This window comes from Lepisma saccharinum, chromosome 24, assembly GCF_977018435.1.
Source record: "Lepisma saccharinum chromosome 24, izLepSacc3.1, whole genome shotgun sequence".
Classification (NCBI taxonomy): Eukaryota; Metazoa; Arthropoda; class Insecta; order Zygentoma; family Lepismatidae; genus Lepisma; species Lepisma saccharinum.
This window is the reverse complement of record NC_139252.1, coordinates 50228181-50246264: the sequence shown is the minus strand read 5'-3', so window position 1 is coordinate 50246264 and position 18084 is coordinate 50228181. Positions and strand designations below refer to the sequence as shown.

General features: G+C 37.7%; 1 protein-coding gene across 1 annotated transcript in view; it reads right to left on the bottom strand.

Annotated features, from left to right (window-relative positions):
- LOC145977972 (uncharacterized) overlaps window positions 1–18084 on the bottom strand; it is a 286923-nt gene that overhangs the window by 63236 nt on the left and 205603 nt on the right. The window contains exons 7-11 of the mRNA XM_083110320.1: window positions 13131–13292; window positions 8955–9109; window positions 5472–5535; window positions 4607–4768; window positions 1604–1710 (exon numbers count right to left, since the gene is read on the bottom strand). Of these exons, the coding sequence (XP_082966446.1) occupies window positions 1604–1710; window positions 4607–4768; window positions 5472–5535; window positions 8955–9109; window positions 13131–13292 (650 nt within the window). The remainder of the gene's footprint in view (window positions 1–1603; window positions 1711–4606; window positions 4769–5471; window positions 5536–8954; window positions 9110–13130; window positions 13293–18084) is intronic.

Sequence of the window (18084 nt, the reverse complement as noted above, 5' to 3'; positions counted from 1 at the left end):
TGAAGATCAAACTTTGCATTTTGCAAAGTAATGTCAAGTCTGTGCAGTTATATGGGTCCGGAACATGAAAAATAACAAAAAAGACCACATCTTAACTTGAGAAGAATCTTGAACATACCATATATTGGCTAGAAGCATTTGAAAACCAAGAACTTTGGTGACAGGTGTGTATACCAATAAAACAGTGGAAATGGAAAAGGATAGGTCATACATTCAGTAAGGGAAATTAGGGTATCGAGAGAGAAGGGAGAGAGAGAGAGAGAGAGAAGGGAAGAGAGAGACAAGGATGCATTAGATTGAAATCATGAAGTAAAAGAGGAAGACCTAGACAGGCATGATTATCTTTTTATGCTGAGGCACTGTAAGGGAAATTTCGGACCAAAGCAACAAGTGACACTTGATAGGTGCCGAGCACAACACATTTCTTGGAAACAGACCCTCAGTAATCAATGCAACCTTTCGAACCAAAGTTACACGATAACCTGCACATGTCGCTCAGACTGCAATATTTTCTCCATGATGTGTATCATGTTTCCCCAGTCTGTTGTTCGCACATGCGCAGTGAAGAGGCGTGTGTCACTTGTCACTAGTGAGACCATACCCTGTCACACATTGCTTGTCGCTTCGGTCTGAAAGCTCCGTTAAGAAGGAAAGAGCTGAAAGGAAGTAAAGTTAATGGTAGTCACTAGGACAAGATGGTGATACTTTGTTGATGCCATATGTTCCACAAGGTACAACAGGAATTAAGTCCAGTATTGCACAAGCATTGTTACCTTTCAATTTTTAAGTGGGGAAGTAGTGTATAACACACCAATATTGTACAGACAAGGAACACACTTTTTTGCAGTATTGGATGAACATGGTTATAATTAGACATTGCAGATTTTAATGTATGAAGTTTTCTATTTACATGATCCAATACCAAGAAATATCTGTAATTAAACGTGATACGCCTTGTTTATTTTGGCCATATGTAATATTATATTTGTTTTCTGTTAATTTCACAGAAATGTGTTTGATTTATTTGTTAGTTTCAATACTACCGTTTGTGTTGATTTAAATTTGTAATTTTGGCTGTATATTTGTTACATGCAATATCGGAAGCGGAAGTCATTTCCGGTTTACAAACATTTGTAGAACTGTCTAATTTTTTATTCATTCCATTGCCAGGACAACAGTGCGTGAAGAAGTGAAAAGTAAGTTGAGTTGTGAGAGATGATGTTAATTTTGTGAAAAACACTGTTATAAAAGAAAAGCCGCAGCTTAATTGAAATGTGATTGTATTTGTGAATATCGTTGTTGTTTTGCAGTGATTGTTTAAAGGTAAAATGTGTTATTAAACTTGTAAAATGGCAAGAAGCTATTTCTTTTTCTAATCGTATGTCCTGAGAATGCTCAGTGTAGCATAACATTAAGGAGAGTCTCATAACTCCGCCGCACAGGGAGATTGGCCAGCTATCGTGACGTAGTTATCCAGTGGCGAACACCAAAAAGGAACGTCACAAACGTTACTCTGAAAGTGGCCCCATGCTCTTTCACTTTGAAGCCTGTGCTCAAAAAGTGTTTGGGGCATACATGCAACAAAAATTATCCTTCTACTTACATTCCTAAAGCTTCCACTACCTGGAAGTGAGGGCATTGAGTGACATTCTTCTTTGTTAAATACTTATTAACAATCACTCTGGCTTGTTTTGGGTCATCAAATTTCACCTGGAAGGAAATATGATCTCAATGGTTGCATGGCTTGAATAGCAAGGCTACTACTGAATTCTACCACAAAACAATACAGGGACATTCCCACGGAACGTGGTCCTACTACATGTAAATAACAAAATGAATTACTCTGAAAATTGTTAGTGTTTTTAATTGCATTAAGGTTGAAATGTTTGAATATACATATAATTTGCATATTTCAGCAACAAAAATTATTATCATATGTAGCCTGTGTATTTTACGGACAAATGAAGCCACATTTTGCTACATATTTAAAGCATCACACACGTAACATATTTCTGTTAATGATTTTCCTGCATTTTGGCTGTGCCATCATTTTCAAGTTTTTTTAAAAAATTTTGTTAGCAGACACCACAAAATACTTCATAATTCTAAGAAATCAGTGCATTATGAATATTTCATTCCAATCTCATGTCTAAAACCTTCCATTTTGTTAAATGTCACATGTAATACTGGAATGCCCCTATATAATAAATTTCATGAAAGTAATCGTAACTACAAGGTGTCCGAGCTAAAGGTATTGCTTCAACTAAATAAATTAATATCCACCATGTACTTTTAGGCTGAAGAACCTGTTGTATTTAAATACTGTAGAGACTGGTTAATAATATTGTCTCTGCCAACACTGTTACCCTTCCTTGTTAACATCACGTCGTCCTCCCTAATAAGAACAGGCACAGGAAAGTGATAAGTTACACTCTTTTGGGAGAAGGTTTTTTTTTCACACCAGTTGGCACTGCGATTAAATGCCAGCCATGTGTGAAAGGTTTCATTAATTTAAATTTAGTAGTATTTCATACATTCTCATCAATAACCTGGACCTCTTGTCATGGATGTCGGCAGGATTTTCTCAAGGGAGGGGCAAGTAAGGTATTTTTCCAAGGGGGGCCAAGGAAGTATTTTCCCCCCATAATAGTGATGCTGCCTCAAAAAACACTACTTCAGCCTGAAATTATTATGTTCCTTCAACATCCTTATAATAATTAACATACATTACTATGACAAATGAAATTATGTGTGAAATATATACTTTTTAGGTGAACATTTATTTTCCAGGGGGGCGTGGCTCTCCTTGCCTCCCTTCCAGACATCCATACCTCTTGTACTTTTTTTTTTGTCTAGGGATTTTCCAAATCTAAGATGTGTGAGGTGGTGATCAACATCACACACAATCAGGAACGTAGCTATGGGGCTCAGGAGGGGACTGAGGCCTCCACCCACAAAATCCTTAAAATATCTAATTTAAATAGTGTACATTGGATTTACTTTCTTAGCAGGATTAAACATCTTGTGAAATAAGTAGAGGCATGAATGTCTCGTTTTTGACGAAAACATGAAATGTGAAATAACACATTGTAATGATAACTTTTCATGTTTCTAAAAGGTGTGGGGGTGCATTTTCCCATCCTGTTTTGTCACGAAATAATGCGAAATGAACTGCAAAATGTGAAACAGACTCTAAAACATGAAATTTAGAGTTTATTTACAAACGCGACAGTTTCTGAAGTCAGAATTATCCTGAGTGTTATGCAATTCACGGTAAAATGATTAATTCTGCTGTAAATATTTGAGAAGTAAAAATGGACCCCTTTGTACAGGATAAAACTTAATATTCTGGTAATGACATAAATATGTTATTAGAAGGGATATGTTCATTTTGTTTAGTAAGTGCAGTTTTTAAATCAAATTTGGGATTATATTCACAATTTTTAAACCAAAAGGTCATTTTATACACCACTATAACAGCAAATTTTAATTTTATTTACCACTTTCGAACCCAAAATTCGCTATTTTTGTACAGAAATTTTGCTTTTTTATTTACAAAAAATATGTGCCTCTAGTAATAAGTTGTAATATAATGAGAAATTCATCTTCAGGGCTTCTACCCCCTACTTTATTGCTTTAGATGGCAGCTGCTGATAAGGGATGAGCTCCCCCCACGCAAAATAAAATTTTGGCTACACGCCTGCATACAATTAACACAGATTATGGCCGCAGTTGCTGACATTGCACTAGCTACATGTGAGGGGGTGGCTCAGGCCATGCCATATGCTTAAATCTGCAGGGTAAACACTGAATTATACTGATTCTGTGTCGTATTGTGATGTGCATTTCGGTACATATTGTGTATTATGTAATAAACTCTATTTAGACAAATGTATAGTGAGACACTAATCACTCAGCATGTTATTATTTTAAATACTATTTATTCCCTAGCACAAAAGACTACTTGCAGTAACTAGAACATGCTGATTATTTCAGTTGTCACACATATTTATACAAAATAATATCAGTTCACGTGCTCCTAATTTGACAACCCCCCCCCCTCCCCTTCCATCACCTGCTCTTATTGTAACTATACAGTTTTGCTGTGAATATTCATTGAAAGACGACCTTTTCCACATGGAATTTAGTTGCATCACTTTGAAGTTTAGTTGCAAGATTGTATGTTAAAAAATATTTCTAAAGCTGTGTGTAAATCACTAATGTTTCAGAGAGCATGGGTGTACCCAGATATTTTTTCTGGAGAGGACATGTTTTTTCCAGGGAGGGCAAGGAATATACATTTCAAAAGTGTGGCACTGCTTTCTTTTCAATTATTTGGAAGAATAAGAACATTTATTTTACTTTTGAATGTAAAAGTTGAATGAACTAAATGAATTTCTTTCACAACTTATTTTGTGGGAAAGCTGGAGCTAGTGACCCCCGCCCCCTCCTCCCCCAGTTCATGCACCCGCTCCACTTTAGCATTGTCCTTTGGCATTTGCAACAAAACACAGAGGTTTGCAGAGCTGAATAGAATCTAACAGTTCTAGAACCTGACAAGTAGCCAGTAATTGTATGCTTCAGAACAGAAGTCAAGTAAACTTACCTCTCTGATTACCGTTATGTCATCCACTATAATCTGGCTCTCTAACTCGTCGAGGTAGCTTGGAGGGAAATCAGGCAAATGCTTGGACACAGACTGGATCTCTTCACTGCTCCAGTTCTTTGGGTCTCCGTATACAGCATCTACCAACTTATAACTAAGGGACTGAAATAAAAATTAGGAATTACTTACAATGAAGGTCTGAGTTCCAAATAATATTGCTTCAAGATACTGTTAAGAACTGAAATTAGGGTGTTCTTTTTCAAAATGATAGAAACTAGAGTAGTAATTGAATTAGATCAATCAGAGAGAGATGTAAAATCATTGAAGACTGGTGGGGGAAGATCTTAATTCACACACACAAACACATACATGTATACACATATCAATTATTATATGATATACATATTTATTATGTTACACAAGAAATAAATACATATATTATTAAATATATATAGAAAAAGAATTAGTTTGTTACTTTTATGTATTTATACACTAATTTCTTTACCAACTGGTTAAAACTGTCAATGAATTGCAAACTAGTTGAGATTGTTTCACTATGTTATATTTTAATTGAATTTTTGCTTTTTATTAATTACATTGTTGCTTTAATGGTCTCTTGAGGGGAAAGGGGGGGAGTATGCAAAATTCACAAAAACACAGACATTATTCCTCATTTTTCTATACTTTTGATTATTTTTTATAAAAGTATATTTGAAGTTAAAACCAATTGTTTAGCTTCATTATTATAAAAAGAACTCTCCCCGAACATTTTTGGTGTGGGAATTTTTTCAAAAAAGTTTTTTGGTTGGGGGAAATTACCCGACCCCCCAGAATTTTGCACCCTGTCAGTAGGTCTAGTACATACCTTTTTGTCAATCGTGTTGTTCCTGAAACTCAATTCAACATCTCCACTCTCCAGCAAATGTAACCTGTAAGGAAATGAGTTGAATCTGTAAAATTTTCATTATCATTTAAAGGGGGAAAATATACTGTTTTGCAGGTATGGGGAATCTAGATATTAAAAGCTAAGACATCTAAAATGGAAATCATATAGAAAAACATGGATTTTACGTTGTGTTTATGGGTAAAGCCCAAGTAGTGAAAAAAGATGATATTAAATTACTTCTATCTTTTGGCACATTTGTGATGTCGCTTCCTATCTAATGTAGGACAATGCTTGATCACTCTCATTTGACTCGCCCTCACATAGGTTACCAGAATTGGACAAGTAAAACACTAAGTCTGCCATAAGTTCTATCCCCACCACTGGCACATTGAAATTTGTTCATCTGAAGAAAAGACAAAAGTAAATCCCTTATTAAAATGGAAAACGCATTTTAAGGGATAATATCAAATTAACATTGTACTGCCATGAATATTCTACACCTTTCATCTATTCTTAAACTTTTCTCTGTTGTCCCAAAATGCACCATATTATATCCTCTTGTTGTAAGTGAACATTCAGTGAGCTATTGAAAAACAGTTGTTAAAAATGTCAAAATGAAATCAACGGCCAATGTAGAAGAAACAGATGTCAGTTGAGTCACATACATAGGCCAATCGAGATGGGGTTGGTCCATGTTAGGTTGCTGTTTCATCCAATACAAATCCACAATAATTCAGGTGCTTATTCAATGTACCAGAAATGCACAAAATCACAAAGTGATAAGTCTGGTCTGTAGGAAGGGTGTGCAAAACTGTTCTTGCTTAGGGTTACCACACGTCCGGTTTTTCTCTGGTGATGTTCTAAATTTTTAGCCTCATGTCCGGTGTCCAGGAGGAATTTGAAAAATATCATAAATGTCCTACATTTTGAGCATCATATAATATTAATTAGGTAAATACGTGTTTCAGTTAAACAAAGAGAAATTATACAAGTTACAAGTCTATTGACTGCACTCCCAAACTCAAGTGAAATTTATTTTGATTCAGTCATTACCCAAAAGGAAAATAAAGGTTTCTGCTAGAACACTGGGACCACATTCTGATGATGCCATCAGTGGCGGCGATTGGGTTCCAAAATTAGGTGGCAAGGACAGTTGACTTTCTCTTGGTATATAAGTTTTAGCATAGTGCAGGAGCAAAAGTGTTGAAAAGTGGTGGGGCAACTTGCCCCTCACGACCCTCCTAATCGCCGCCACTGGATGTCACTGTTCAGTGCCTGAGTGGAATTTCTTGCCTTGGGGTTTACACTGATGAAACAAGGTGTTATCATTCTTATTCAATATTTTGATTGTAAAGCAGGGGTTATAGAGAACAAAGTTATTGAACTAGAAACTACCCTAAATGAAACTTCTGGAACCATTTCAAGTTATGGTAATTGCTGAATATTTGTGTGCCATTCCAGGTCATAATAAGAGAGTACTTTCATTACCACCAGCACAACGGAGTCATGAGAGAGATAATGTTTTCAAAAAGTCTGTGAAAAGTTTAAGTACTGAGGTTGAGGATAATTTGATAGAGCTTGACTGTTCAGTCTATCATAAATATGTTTTGACTAAACTTGAAATTTTGATAACAATTGCCTCCTTTGAGAAGTGTCAGTTAAATCAAGTAGTAAGAAGTGTATTGTGTAGTATTGATTGCAAGTTTGGAAAATTTGCATTTAAGAAATCATATTTTTTTAAAAGCTGAAACTTTTAAATTACTTTCTAATATGTTCTAGAAATGTGTATTTCTTATTGTGAATGTTTTGTGTCCTACATTTTGACTTAGTCATTTTGGAACATTATGTCCTACATTTCACTCGTAGCGATCTGATAACCCTATTCTTGCTTGAATATTGAGTTCTCAAACTTTCAGCAATCAAAAATCCAACAGCATGGAGCACCCATCATGCTACAGTCACCTCCAAAACCATTACCATTCACGTTACATAATAATGTGCTTTACAATCATTTATTGATTACAGATCTAACATGTCCTACAGGCACATGGCAAGGGCATTGTGCCAGACCAATGGGCTCATTTTCACTTGACTCGCCTTTATGTATGAAACCAGCAAGACAGAACTTACGGTCACCAATATGATTTTCTTAACCTCTTGATTACCACTACGTATGGCCCGTACGTAGTCAAGCCTGCATGCTCTCCTACCACTACGTACAGCCCGTATGTAGCTAGTACTATTGGCCGAAAAGGAAATATTCTTGCATGGTAATAGCAAAGAAAACGTACGAATGCCTCTGGTTGGGAAGGACCTAAGTCTATGCTGTGACGTGATTTGAGCACGTGACTATCGCAAGCAATGAGCAAAGCAGATGTTTGATTCTTTTTAGCAGTAGTTTTTGGAAGGAGTATTGTGTATGTCGTAAGCATAGACTATATATTCATCAGGTTGTATGCTAATCATCCATATATGCCACATGATAGATGGTATCATAGCGTATCTCTCATTTTCATTTTTGAGTTGCGCTTAGCTAGGTAACAGGCAAGAAACATTAACAAATGTGTTAACTTCAGTACAAAGTTCAGGACAAAGCATTTTCCAGTTATTGCAGAGGTAAACTGTGGTGAGACGGAGAGAAAAGGAGGAGGAGCATAGGTGGACAGGATGCAAGTTGAATCTTAAACAGTTGATCTTGGATTTGGGGAGATGACACTGGGTTTGGTTTTTGAAAGACAGTCGATCTTTATTATGAAAGGTGAACGTCGGTTTTAAAGTTTGTTTGGGAGTGAAGTGCAGAGCAATTAAGAGACAGTTTTAAGAGACTAACATTAGCATGTCCGTGCGAGTTAACTTGGAAACTTATTTATCATCTCTTCAAGATTGAGACAGGTAATATACTTGTCTCTTAAGCCAACATTGCCAATGTAGTCTTTAGGTAATTTTAACCTGAAAATGTGTGAGTTGCTATCCATTTAAAAGGTTGTGTAGGTTAAGTTTATTTAGGTGCCTCCGCTGATGAAGGATCACATATAAAGTGACGTTTGTTAAGATGAGAAATTTTAAGAAAGTCCTTTTCCATTTCAGTTAGGTATGTCAGTTTATTTGCTGACCTAAACTTGAGTTTGTGAACTACAGTGGGACCCCGATTTTACATTCCCCCGTTTGACATTTTTCTCATACATTCAATGTTCGTGGTCCCAATAGAGTAAAACGCTATAAAATTTTTCTGGATTTTTACATTTTCCTACATTTTAAGTTCTTTGAACTTGGTCTCCTGAAAAACGTAAAATCGAGGGTCCATATTTCTGAAGATGATGAATACACAGGAACACCAAAGAGATGCATAAAAGACATTGATGTATTGTGTTGAATGGAGATGAGAATACTATAAGGTCATCTGAACAACCTAATTCATTTTAAACTACAAGTAGAGTGAAGAAAACATGGTTGTATACTAACAATTCTCTAGCTGCTTCTCTGTCATTCACTCTCACGAGTTGAGAAGGTGGAATGAGGCCTAATTTTTCACCAAGTTTCCTGGGAAAGTCTTTAGTCCACTTTTCTGGGATGACTTTCTTCAAAAGTACTTGCAGCAAACCTTTTGCAAGGCCACCCTGTAAGGAAGAAAATATTGCATCCAATGTTTTAGCATACTTCAATAAAATTACAACTAACTATTATTAATAATATTTACATAAACCAGAGATCACCAAACTTCCAGAGACATGGAGCTACTTTACACATGCATGGCGAGCTACCTGGGGTTAGCGGGGGTGATTCTTTAATAATGATTTCTTCAGGTACTCACGTTTTCTGCAAAGCTAGGTAATTTTCTATTAATTTCGGTAGCCACTACCACCATCTTCGTTGGAATTCGTTGTGTAATTGCTTGGCACGTTTCTGCTGTTTTTTCGTAAATTGCCGATAGGTGTGCTGTTGTCACCTGTATGTCTACGTATGTGTCCTCTGCTGTTCACCAGTGTTAATTGCTGCAGTAAGGGAAGCCAGACGTGGTGTGCCTATGTATGTTGAGTTCATCGTTGCAGTGCAGGATGGCATGTGTTTCTTTCATTTTTGTGTCTATGAGAGTGTGTGCTTTATATTTTACTTGTACTTTTTCGATTTTATGGTTGTGAAATTTTCTTTGCAAGTCCAATAGTTGGTTGGGCTGTTTTTGCATTTGATAGATGCTGCTGAATTATCTCACTGATGAGCCTGATGGATCTGGCGATTTAATGAGCCTTGCACTCGCATTCAGCATCATAAGACACCTGGGTTGTTGAGGGGGGAGAGGAAGTATAATTTATGTTTGTTTAGTTGATCAGCTATTTTGGAGGTTGCTTTGTGTGCTATTTAAGATGTAGTAAATTTCTTCTTTTTAATAGATAGGGCCATAGTAATAAAAAATATCATTAGAGTTATACTTCTCTTTGCAAGATCTTGAACTCTAGAAAACTTTTGATCTGTAGTTGTGTCTCACGACAGAACAGGTTTGTCCAGTAAATTTATGTTGCATTGCTATTCTTTGGTACACATATCAGCACACAAATCTTGCAGCTCTGGCAGTTACTGATAGTTTTGATATGTACTGACCGACATAACTGGCGCTTAAGGGTCTTTTCTTCTCATATCTGCTGACAAGTACCCTAACAATATTGCAATTTTTATTAGTACACAAGTAATAACCAATGTTTAGGTCCATGTGAGACTGAGAATGGTTCTATGTATTAGAATTAAGAGGATTATTGCTGTTATTCATTCTAGAAGTATTGACTGGACTGTCTGCCACCTAAGGTTGAACTTCAATCAGTATGAAGATGCGATGTTAGATACATTTCCCCTTGATGTTTTTACCAACAATGTGTAGCCAACCAATCATGAGCCACTGAAAATACCTCGGCGAGCTACCAGTAGCTGGCGATCCACAGTCTGGCTATCCCTGATATAAACACTTCAGATAATAGTATCCATTCATTCATCACCTTGTAATCAAGGTATCCAAGGTTCAATACAAGATTGAGGCACATAGTGGTTCGGATCCCACTTCAAGTTTTGGGTGCATTCCCAGTTAGCCTTTCTGTGCATAAAGTGGACTTAAAAACAAACTCTCACTCTACACATGGAAACTTTTAAAAACTAAGCAGTTCAAAATGTGCAAACTACCATTGCTTATCTATTTAATATATATATTTTTTAATATTTGAATGGAACATATATACATGCCTAACAACTGAAATTACAAAAAAAAAGGTGTTTTCTTGGTTTCTGGGCAGTGACTCTGCATATTTCATTGATAAATATTAATTCACGATTGTTTATTTACTCATGCTAGCTTTTAGCAATTAGAATATTAAAGTAATTCAAACAAACAGTCATGTGGAAGTTTTGAATATTGTAATCCTAACACCAATTCATGCCTTACTAATGAATTTTATGTAAACATAGATATTTATTTATGTCCAACCATTGAAACCAAAATTCTTGTGTATTAGCCAGTGTTTATAAGTAACAGTAGTAATACGAGTATTGGTGATTGGGTGCCAAAACTACAGGGGGGAGAGGGGGGCATGGACAGTTTACTTTCTCTTGGTAGGCAAGGCTTAGCATTGAGAGACCACAATGCAGGACAAAAGGCAAAAGATGGGTATTCACCCCTCTGATCGTTGCCACAGAATAATATCAAATATAATCCACTTTAAGACATCTGTTCCTATGCACTTTGACATATGACAAAGTTCTTTAATAGTAGAGCTTGTTTTGGTACAATAATATTTCATAATAATTCTAGACTAAATATTACATGCAGTGGCAATGCTAAAGGGGGGCCAAGGTGGGTCAAAGCCCCTCCAACAAATGGACATGGTCACATCCAGTTCTCAGAAAAACTGTTAATATGTAATTTTTGGATCATTGTTAATTATTTTTTTTCTGGTGTCACTACTGATTATGTAATAGATAATACTTACGTTTTCCATCACCCTGTATAAAGCACACTTTTGAAAGTTGTTTCACAATTAGTGGCGAAGCAGGTCCAAAATGTTTGGTTAGACTCTATGGTGCAACACCACCTCAATGTCTGCCAAGTAGATTTCATTTCTGCCCATGCATTACTCACATGAGCAAATCATTACGATATGTTATCTCCCTTTCTAGACTGGAGATAATCACCATCACTTTCAAGCAGGCACCTAGTTCCTCTCATGATACTAAGCCAGCATCTTAATTTTGGGTCTCTCGTCTTAAATCAAACATGGGTACACTCATACCATTCTGTGCTTGGAGTTCCTTGTAGTCAGGAAATTTTATTCACATTTTATTCTATAAAATCGAGCTCACGAGGAATCAATTAGAAGCAGCCCTATACTTGGGGCTAACTGAGACGATGCTCCTATGGTTTAACATGGTGACAATGTGGGTGATGCTTTGCGAAAGTTTTGCTAGCTAAGGGGGGGGGGGATATCAAGCCCTGATTAGGAGGCAATAACACTTAAAGTACTGAGAAGGGGTATCAGTATGTGTGAAGAGGAATCTTAAGAATTGGGACAGCCAACTAACTCTCTAGCCTTCTTAAACCCGAAGGTTTATGGCTGCACAACACAAGCCTGGGCAAGAACAATCCAATCTTTTCCATCCTTAGCAATTTCCTTTAGGTCCATCTCAACGTTATCCCTTCATCTTCATGTTCGCCTTCTTACAGGTCTCTTTCCATCAGGTTTCCCAACAAGAATCGTGTAAACTCTTCCTTCCTCTCCAATTTGTGCCACATAGCCTGCCCACCTAAGTCTTCTTGATTTAAATATTCTAATAATATCTGGACAGGACAGATTTTACATTATTCCAAATGAAAAATCTGAGGAGGAAAGAAGAATCAATTTACACTAGTCCCCTAGTACCTGCATAAAGGTTGTTCCGATTTGTAATGCAGAACTATTAACCTGGAACTAGATGTATTAACCTATGTTAGCACACATTTCTCTGGCAGTAGTTATCTTGCCAAGTCACTTTTTTAATATCATATAAAGGGATGGGAACATGCACACTCCCTACTTTGATTTTATAAAATTTGTGCAATCTGTATGTCTCCAACATCTTAATATTAACAATATAATAGGGAATCGTGTTGCGAATCATGAATTTCAAAATGTTAATATAACTTTGAAACAAGTTATGTTTGAGTACATTTTGTAGGCTTATTTGCCATTTTTATAAGATTTTCCATTTCTCTATCGTCCTCTTGAACATGCTCAGTCGATTCTTACTCATTTTGCATGTTCAAAAGATTTTACGAAAATTTTTAAACCTCTTACACAATATCATCATACCAAACAATAGAAATTGAAGAAAATATTCTGATTGCAATATAAGGATTCTGCAAATCTAATAATCCATCCAACTGTGGCACAGAATGACCTTGGAATTTAGATTTAGCAGCGATTGGGTGCCAAAACTGGAGGGTGCAATGACTGTGTACTTTTTCTTAGTAGATAAGGCTTAGCATTAAGAGGCCATAGTGCAGGGGCAAAAAGTGGCAGGGGGGACTGTCCCCCATGCCATTGTTTACAACTGTATTTAAAATAGGTAAATATGCTTTAATACCACTTTTGTTAACATATGAACAAATTATCCTACACTTACCTTTCCATCCGAACGATGGATCTTTTCCAGAAGATGAGAAGTGCCAAATTTCATCCCTGTAAGATCCAGGAGACGGAATAGAGCTGTTAATTTTTCCCCCTGCATTAAACCATCAATTATTGCATTCAGTTGTGTAAAGTTTAGCACATTTGTAAATCGGGGCTGCAATGGATAAAACATATATTATTTAAATCAACCACAATACTTATTTATTTTTCATAATACATACATACACACAAGAGCACTCACATTTGTGGTTTCTACCCACTACACCTCATAACATATTCTTTTACAGCAAAATGTTTTAACAAAGATTTAGTTGGTCAAAATGTTTTAGCACCCAGCATGGGCATCATAAAGGGCAAGGATTGAACAGGTGCCTCGAGCCCCCTTGCTCTAGAAATTGTTATCATTCATTTCAAGTTACAAAAAAGCAGAAAGCTTGTTATTTTTATTTTTATATTACAGAAAAAACTTCAGTTAGTATTCGAACAGAATAGTCAAAGTAAACACTTTGTCAGAACAAAAAAAACATTGAGTTATAAAAATACAGGAAACAGGTTTTATGTCTTCATATTCTACAGTTTAAATCAAAGATTAAAGTTTTCAAGATTCCAAAAATCAGAGTTTCCATGTGAGGTCAAATAACATTAACTTTATGACTAATAAAATTTTTCCATAACTTTTAAAGGTTGTTCTTGAATGAAATATGTAAAAGTCAATAACAAGATAGAATAACTATTAATTTCAGTACACTGTATGAATCTTAAGAAGAAAATAATGAAAAACAGCTGTGTCCACTCATCTGATTAATCAAGTGGAAAGAAGACAACAACAATAATAATAAATTTATAACATTTTATAATAATAATCATAACCATGATATTAATATTATTATTATTGTTATTATTATTATTATTATAACTATTCAAGTTATATAAATAGTCTAACCCTACAGTTACAAAAAATTTCTGGCGACACCCATGCAACACATACACATATTGATTGATTGATTTGTTGTTTTAAGTCCACTTTATGTACAGTAAGGTAAGGCTAATTGGGACTGGACCTACAGTTTAAAGTGGGATCAAACCTGGGACCCCTTGATTACAAGGCAACAATGCTACCACTATGCCATCGGGAAAGCCATGCAACAAATGTTTATCTTTCACCAGCTTTCATGGCAATTAAGTAACATTATTTCTGACAGGTTATAGCTATCAACAACCTTAAGGAAAATATCCTGTGCAAAGTTACCCGTGTTTTCGTGTACTCCATACTCATAGATAAATCTTATGCCATGTTTTAACAAGTGGCCTTTGTTATCAGGATACATTCATTATAAGGGCTCAACAAATGAATGCACCACTGGCGGATTTATCAGGAGGGTCAGAGGGGCAGGTACCCCTCCCACATGAGATAAAGTATTATGAAAAGTGATGATGATGATGGTATGATGTATAAAAAAAAAGGTTTCAACAATATAAAATAGAATCCTTCAATAACTCTCTTCAGTACTATCATGGAAGTGGCTCACAGGTGGCCACAGAGCTGTTGTATTAATGCAATGCTATTTCGTTCTTATTACGAACTTAATATGTTCATTGATCAAACTGTTACAGGGGATGAAACATGGATTTCACACAACACCCTTGCCAGGTAACGACATTCAGTGGAGTAGCATCATGCTCAGTCGCCACACAAGCCATACACATTCAAACAGACCGTGCCATCACAAAAACTCAGGTCTCTGTTTGATCATCCTCCCACCAGTCCGGACTTGGTACCTTCGGACTTTTCCTTTTTTTCCGAAGATGAAGGAGCACCTTGCTGGTAAACGCTTTGCAAATGATTAGGACCTACAGGATGCCGTCATGGATTGGAAGTGCCTCAGTGTCCAAGGCGATTATGTGAAAAGGGGGGGGGGGTGAAAATATGAGACAAAATGTGTATATTCTGTACTATCACAAATAAATATCTTGTGTGACGAAACGTTCTTTGGTTTCCGAATTACTCCAGTATATTTGTATTTTCTGCAGTATTATAAGAACAGCCAAGCCGAGATAACTAATGTTTTACGAAATTATTTTTATCAGCACTTACTGGTCCAATCGAGAATATTTTTACAGAATGATATTGTTATTTGATATGTCTCTCCATACAGGGTGATTCTAAAGGTAGGGTACAAACGAAAACCACAGATACCTCCCATGAAGTAGAGACGAAAGTGCCTCTTCCACTTTGCCGAGAGATGCCTCCGTGAGGAGCTAGACAACGCCGAAAACGTGTGAAAATGAACTTCACACCGCTGTACAGCCAGTACCAGTGAAGATAGAAAGGCGGAACAAAAGAAGTCAAAAGGAACATCAAAGTCGCCAATCCGAAAAACACCAGGCGGCAGCTGCGCAACGCATGCGCATGGGGTTCCACAAAGGAAATAGGAGAGTCCCGCAAGACAAGTCAAGGCAACAGACGCGTACATGGTTTGGGGCAGAAATGGCGGCGCTGGCGGGAGTCCCCAAACATAGTGGGGGGGACACCGCAGCAAGAACAAAGCACGGTGCAACAAAAGAGAAAGAGGACCGGACGGGGAATGGTACCTGCCAAGGAGACAACAAATGCGGGATGAGGAGGGATTCCCCGTAGCAGCACACCGAGGGGATGTCTCGCAGAGGTCGTTGCCTGTCGAGTGTCACGGACCACTTTGCTTGCATTCTGGGTGTGTTTCTTCGTCCTACGTCGTCCTCCCGTGGTTCTGCAACTCCGCACTACTTTTCTCGACTGCACTGCTTCAGTCATGGTGTTTGTTTCCCGCTGTGCAATTGTTACTTCATGCTTCATTGCTTCTTTTGTCCCTACCGTTGTCGATCGCTACCCTTTCCCTTCACTTGTCTTGCGGGACTCTCCTATTTCCTTTGTGGAACCCCATGCGCATGCGTTGCGCAGCTGCCGCCTGGTGTTTTTCGGATTGGCGACTTTGATGTTCCTTTTGACTTCTTTTGTTCCGCCTTTCTATCTTCACTGGTACTGGCTGTACAGCGGTGTGAAGTTCATTTTCACACGTTTTCGGCGTTCTCTAGCTCCTCACGGAGGCATCTCTCGGCAAAGTGGAAGAGGCACTTTCGTCTCTATTTCATGGGAGGTATCTGTGGTTTTCGTTTGTACCCTACCTTTAGAATCACCCTGTATATCAAATTACATGTCACCCAAAAGTTTTTCAAAAGTTGGCATACCTCAAGAAGCAACTATAGAGCGACCACAAGGAAAAGAACCTTCGACGAAAAGTCTCCGCGCAGCTTTCCCTTCCTCAGTTCAGCTCCGGCCATAAGGAAGCATGCTCCACTCTGCCCCTCCCCTCCGCGCGGGAGTACGGTGCACAGGAGTCGCGGGTATGAGCAGGTATTTTTGCTTGTGGTTCCACTATACTAGTGTTATTTTGGATGGTTTATTTTGAGGATACTGGGGGAATGGCTGCAGAAACCTACATCAAGTTGCAGCACACGTAACATTTCCCCATTTTTATTATAAACTTTCGCTTTGCTTTCCAAATTCCACTTTCTCTTGCCTCACCATATTGTAGAACATAACAGACGGCAAGGCCTGTAACATTCCCCTATTAAATCATCATTTTTCGCTCTGAAAAGATTCCAGCGTGCAAAGGTTTTTCACAGGAGATTTTTCCAGATTTTCTCCCTCGCCTGACTGCATAATAGATGTCGCGCGTGTCGGAATTAAGCTAGCAACGTCATTGAAAAGCTGAATGCCCACACAGAAGAATGGGGAGCAAGCGTGAAGTGTCAACACTGTCCTCAATTTCACTTTGTGTGGCCTACTGACCGAATTACGTAACGAAAGCTCACCCCCACACTGTCTAGTTGAATAAAAAAAACTCTCACCCTCACAAACGTCTAGCGCTCCACTGACATTTTCAACAAGGATTGACATTTCCTTCCATCCCAACCCCGTGACCTTCTTTCAACAATACCAGACTATCAAACAGCGACATTCGACAGTTCATGCCTTTCTACGTTCGAAATATTTATGCAGTTGAGCAACGTGGAGCTGGGAGAGCATGCAGTGGCCAATAATCCTTTATGCAGGAATGTGGGAGTGACAAATGCACACTGGATTAATGGCGAAATAGCTTCTTGTGTAAACGTAGAAGGACAGTACCACGAAACTGAGGGATTATTTCGTAAGGTCAGACATGGAACCGCTGCATTAGAATGTTAATAAAGAAGGTTGCTCTATAAAACCGTTTACTATCTGTCAAACTTACGTAGTAATGGAATAAGGTGGAATTTGTATAAGCGTATCCACAAACAATATGACTAGTGGATAACGTCACGCGACACGTCACGTGGCTTTCTAAAGAAAAGTAGTAGCATTATAAATTTAGCATTTGGATGCAGTCAATATCCTACATAAGCGTTAAGTTAACATTGAATTATTCTTGGAAAGGTTTAATGGTTAAAAAAAGACATGAGCTGCCATTTCGTGTAAATTTGTACGACGAACGAAAATTTCCTACTCAACCTTTCCCCAAGTCAACTAAATTTTGTACAGTGATGCGAAAGTATTACCAAGCAAATTGTCCATTACTTGTGCTCAGTGGCGGCGATTGGGTTCCAAACCGGGGGCCAAGGTGGAGGGGGGAAATACAGTATATTTTCCTTTGTAGAAAAGGTTTAGCATAGGTGGGGGTAACTTGCCCCCCTGATCGCCGCCACTGCTTGTGCTTATTTATAGTAAGGTTTAAAAAAAAATGCAGTTCCCGTGCATATAGCACCGTGCCATGAAGTCACGTTCAGGTTATGTGGGGTAGGGCCCCACACATTCTCGATCTCGGGACATTTTTTGGGAGGTGATGTGATCAGCACCACGCTCCAGCCGCTTTTACCTCCAGAGGTGCAATAGTACAGATAGATCATTATCCATATTTACCTGAATAATA